We start from the raw sequence: 4,641 nt of genomic DNA, 5'->3' as shown, positions 1-4,641 counted from the left end.
ATACTGTGGATGAAGGCATCATCCCGTCTTCCCACTTTCCAGAGTGCACGCATCCCAACCCTCCCCTTCCTTCTTATTCTTAAAGCTAGCTCAATAAACTTTAGTATACTTCCCTTTATGTAGTATCCTCGTGTGAGTCCGTCCTTGGTCTTTTATCACGTCTGTTTGAAGGTCCTTCTTCCGGTCCGTCCACATCCTCCATATCTTCCTCCTCTCTCTGCTCTCTCAGGTCTTCTGTATCGATACCCAGTTGCCTGAAGAGTTCCCTTGCTTCCTTGGGGTTTTGTGCTTTTAGTCTCTTGGCTTCTTTAAATATTAATATTGAAGCAGGATACCCCCATGAAAATTTCACATTATTTTCATATAATTTTTGCCCATAGGGTCTCATTTGATTTCTCTTCTTAATGGTTTCTTGAGAAAAATCCTCCCTAATCCAGATCTTCCTCCCTCTGAGGGTCAGGTCCTTCTTCTTTTTCAGAGTTTTAAAAACTTCCTGCTGTAGCTTTTCTCTTGTGAATTTAATTATAACGTCCCTTGGGGCTCCTCCTTCCTTTCTCCTTTGCAATCTGTGGGCTCTTTCTATGTCTTGGGGTTGGACCTTAACTCCATTTTCTTCAATCCATGCTCTAAGAGTTTCTTCCAGGATCTTATTATTTATTTCTTCTGATATCCCTGCAAATATAAGGTTTGCTCATCTGTTCCTGTCTGATAACTCCGTAAGTTGGGTATTTAACTGATTAATCCTCTGTTTGTTTTTTGCAGCAAGCTCGGAGGCTGCCAACGCCCTCTGTTTTGTTTCTTTAATCTCGACTGCTAGTTCTGACACTGCGTCTTTTATTGTCTTAATTTCAGTTTTTATCTGCTCCTGAGAAGCCATCATCATGTTCTGGAATGCTGCTATCTACTCTGAAATCTCTTTCAAAGTTTTTGCCATAATAACAGCTATTTTCCGGTGAAGCAGATAAGGGCTGGGAGTTTGGCCTGGGTGTTACCTCCCTAATGCAGTAATAAATAATTGCTATCTTACCCTCTGAAGCTTCAGAGTGGAATTCCTTGTGTTCACCGGATGTTCCTACGATGATTTCTTCTTTTAGTTGACCTTGAGGACAGTCTAAACACGTTCTTTTTGAGCTTTTAAGTTAATTATTCTAAGGAGAGGTCGGACAAGCAACCGGCTTCCTCAGCGCATGCGTGCAACACCAAGCAATAACTGTCCTTCACTTGTTTTGGTCCATGACTATTCAAGATTTCTCTCCACAAAGTAAAATGGCTTTGATATGTAGCTGGGAATGGCCCCTGCCCCGGGTGCCTACATGAATTCATAATTCCCTACTCAAAATGGGATGCTCAGGGGAACTCCTAGGTTTATTCTATGTGTGGCATTCCTTCTAGGTTTAATCCATTTCTACTCTGTGTTTAACTTTTCTGTCTCATCAGATGTCCGTTTAATGAGTGGCTCAAATCGCTGTTCAGGGAGGGTTGAAGTCTACTACAATGAGCAATGGGGGACCATTTGTGATGATAGCTGGGATGTACATGATGCCCACGTTGTGTGCCGAGAACTAGGTTGTGGGAATGCCTTGTCAGCACCTGGGGGAGCACGCTACGGCCAAGGATCTGGTACCATCTGGCTGGACAGAGTTAACTGCACAGGGAAAGAAAAGTCCCTCAAAAAATGCTCAAAAAATCCCTGGGGAGAGCACAGCTGTGATCACAGAAGGGATGCAAGCGCCGAGTGCTCAGGTAATTTCGTGTGGCACGGGCCAAGTTTCCAAAGTACCTGGGATCCTCAAGGACACATTTATGTTTCATTAGTTTGACTACCAAGGAAAATTTTAGGTATTTCTTCCTTAGAAAATATATATATTTGATATGGGGCTAAATATTTTCTGAGGAAATGGATTGTGAAAAGGAGTTGGCCAGCATTCTGTAATAACTGTGTGTCTTACTCCTTGGATATTATGCCAGTTTATATTGCACAGATGTGATACAACTGCAAATTGCATTTTCTGTATATTTTATCTATTTGCACTATGTTCAGAAATGAACCCTTGCACCCAGGGTGTTGTTGTTGTTGTTGTTATTTGAAAAAGAGGTGCCAGAACTCTCAAAAGGGAAATTTATTTTATTTTATTTTTTATTAGATTTGTATCCTACCCTCCCTGCATAGCAGGCTCAGGGCAGGTTCCATCAAATATAATATACAAACAATTAAAAACAGTTAAAATACATCAGGTAAAATACAGTAACAGTATCTACTCAAAGCCTCAACAGATGTGATCTATCACAAATTGGAGTTCCAGATGTTACACAGATCTGATCCACTGAAGGGGAGGATGGATGGATGGATGGATGGATGGATGGATGGATGGATGGATAGATAGATAGATAGATAGATAGATAGATAGATAGATGATTGATTGATAGATGATAGATACATGATAGACGATAGATAGACAGACAGACAGATAGACAGATAGATAGACGATAGATAGATAGACAGATAGACAGATAGACAGATGATAGATAGATAGATAGATAGATAGATAGATAGATAGATAGATAGATAGATAGGCAGGCAGGCAGGCAGGCAGGCAGAGGGAGGGGGGAGGATGGCCACTGCGTCAACTAACAGCCTGGCAGAAGAGCTCTGTCTTGCAGGCCCTGAGGAACTGTAAAAGGTCCTGCAGGGCTCTGATCTCATATGGGAGCTCATTCCACCAGGTAGAGGCCAGGGCCAGGTAGAGGCAAGACGGACATCCCTGGGGCCGGGGATCACCAGGAGATGCTGATTAGCAGATCGTAATGCCCTTTGGGGCTCATAAAGGGAGAGGCGGTCTCACAGGTATGCAGGCCTCTGGCCATAGAGGGCTTTGAACCTAAGTACCAGCACCTTGAAATGGATCTGGTACTCAACAGGCTGCCCGTGCAGTTTGCGCAGCACATGGTGGATATGCACCCATGCAGACAACAAAGTCAGTACCTGTGCTGCTGCCCCACGTAGAGAGAATTACAAAAATCCAATCTGGAAGTGACCATTGCATGGGTCACTGTAGTCAGATGCCTGGGGGGGTGGTGAGGTCTGGGGCCAACTGCCTGATCTATCTGATATTGAAAAAGGCAGACCTGGCAGTGGTGGCGACCTGGGCCTCCATAGTCAGCGAGGCCTCCAGGAACACCCCCAGGTTCTTCACCTTTGATGCTGGCACCAATGGGGTCCCATCAAAGGTTGGAAGCCTGATTCCCAATCCCAGTCCTCCACGCCACAGTTACAGGACCTCCGTCTTCAATGGATTCAATTTCAGTCTGCTCTGTTGTAACCATCCAGCCATGGCTTGTAATGCTCTATCCAGATTTTCTGGGTCAGAGTCTAAGTGGCTATCCATCAGTAGACAGAGCTGGGTGTCATCAGTATATTGGTGACAAGCCAGCCCATACCTCCAGATAATCTGGGCGAGGGGGCGCGTATAGATATTAAACAGAATTAGGGAGAGAATTGCTCCCTGCGCCACTCTACATTCCACACCACATACGTTCAGTCTGTATACTGAAAACTCGTGGACTTTTAAACATTTTTAAAAGAATTTTGTCGAAGAGGTTCCGGAACTCCAGAACCTCTTTCTAGGGGAATGTGCCGGAACCACTGAAATGGTTTCCTTCAGCCCCACTTGGGTGGTGTAATATGAATAATAAATGGCTACAACCAATAAAAGCCAGAGATAGTAATTGAAGCAACCATTTTCTATTAAGGAAGCAAATTCTATTAAGGAACCATTTCCGTTAAGGAAGCAAATCAAGAGAGGTCTGAGGAAGAGGTGCTTAACAAGCTGCTTCCACACAGGGGTGTGAAAGCATGTCTGTTGAGGTGGCAGGGACAGAGAGCAGCAAGGAAGTAGGTGATAGGAGGATGCCAGCCTCCAAGTGGGACCTGGGGATCCCCTGGAATTTCAGTTCATCTCCAGAATACAGAGATCTGTTTCCCTAGAGAAAATGGATGCTCTGGAGGGTGGACTCTTTGGCATTGCACCGCACTGAGGTCCCTGTCCTCCCTAGGCTCCATCCCCTAATCTCCAGGAGTTCCCCAACATGGATCTGGCAACCCTCCCCTCTCCATCCCCAATCGGTGGCCAGGGAGGTGCTAGCAACCCTAGTGGGTAGGAATGGTGTCCAGGGGGCCTCCCTCCATACCACTTGCTGTTGTCCACCACCACCCCCCAACACACACCTCTGTCACCATGGTGCAGAAGTACCAACAAGGCAATAGTCCCACTGGCTTCCCATAGCCCCCCACCCTTTCCCCGTGCCTGCTGAGCCATGGTATACTGGGGCAAATATAAAAGGCATTTCAAAAAGCTGAAAAGGGGGGTGAGGGAATACAGAGCTTTGCTCCACTCTGTAACGGCTGTGGGCATAGTCTACGTGGATGTTCCAGCCACAGTCACTCCACAGCTGCCAAAATTATCTGGATTAATCCCCCCCAAAAAAACAAAAACAAAATCCAGCTTCTTGGGGGTAAAAATACAGGAGCCAACAGAATATTCAAACAGGGATCACAGGAATCTAATCTGAGATGTGCACGGAAAGCTTCCTTCCTTCCTTCCTTCCTTCCTTCCTTCCTTCCTTCCTTCCTTCCTTCCTTCC

At 45.4% G+C, this 4,641-nt stretch overlaps 1 protein-coding gene across 1 annotated transcript in view; it reads left to right on the top strand.

The window, feature by feature from the left end:
- LOC107119781 (deleted in malignant brain tumors 1 protein-like) overlaps positions 1-4,641 on the top strand; it is a 34,166-nt gene that overhangs the window by 8,121 nt on the left and 21,404 nt on the right. Inside the window, exons 4-5 of the mRNA XM_015422375.1 lie at positions 172-183; positions 1,438-1,743. Coding sequence (XP_015277861.1) covers positions 172-183; positions 1,438-1,743 — 318 coding nt within the window. The remainder of the gene's footprint in view (positions 1-171; positions 184-1,437; positions 1,744-4,641) is intronic.

This window comes from Gekko japonicus, unplaced genomic scaffold (genome assembly GCF_001447785.1).
Source record: "Gekko japonicus isolate JY-2015 unplaced genomic scaffold, Gekko_japonicus_V1.1 scaffold971, whole genome shotgun sequence".
NCBI lineage: Eukaryota > Metazoa > Chordata > Lepidosauria > Squamata > Gekkonidae > Gekko > Gekko japonicus.
The sequence above is the reverse complement of the archived record's forward strand: the minus strand, read 5'-3'. Positions and strand labels throughout refer to the sequence as shown.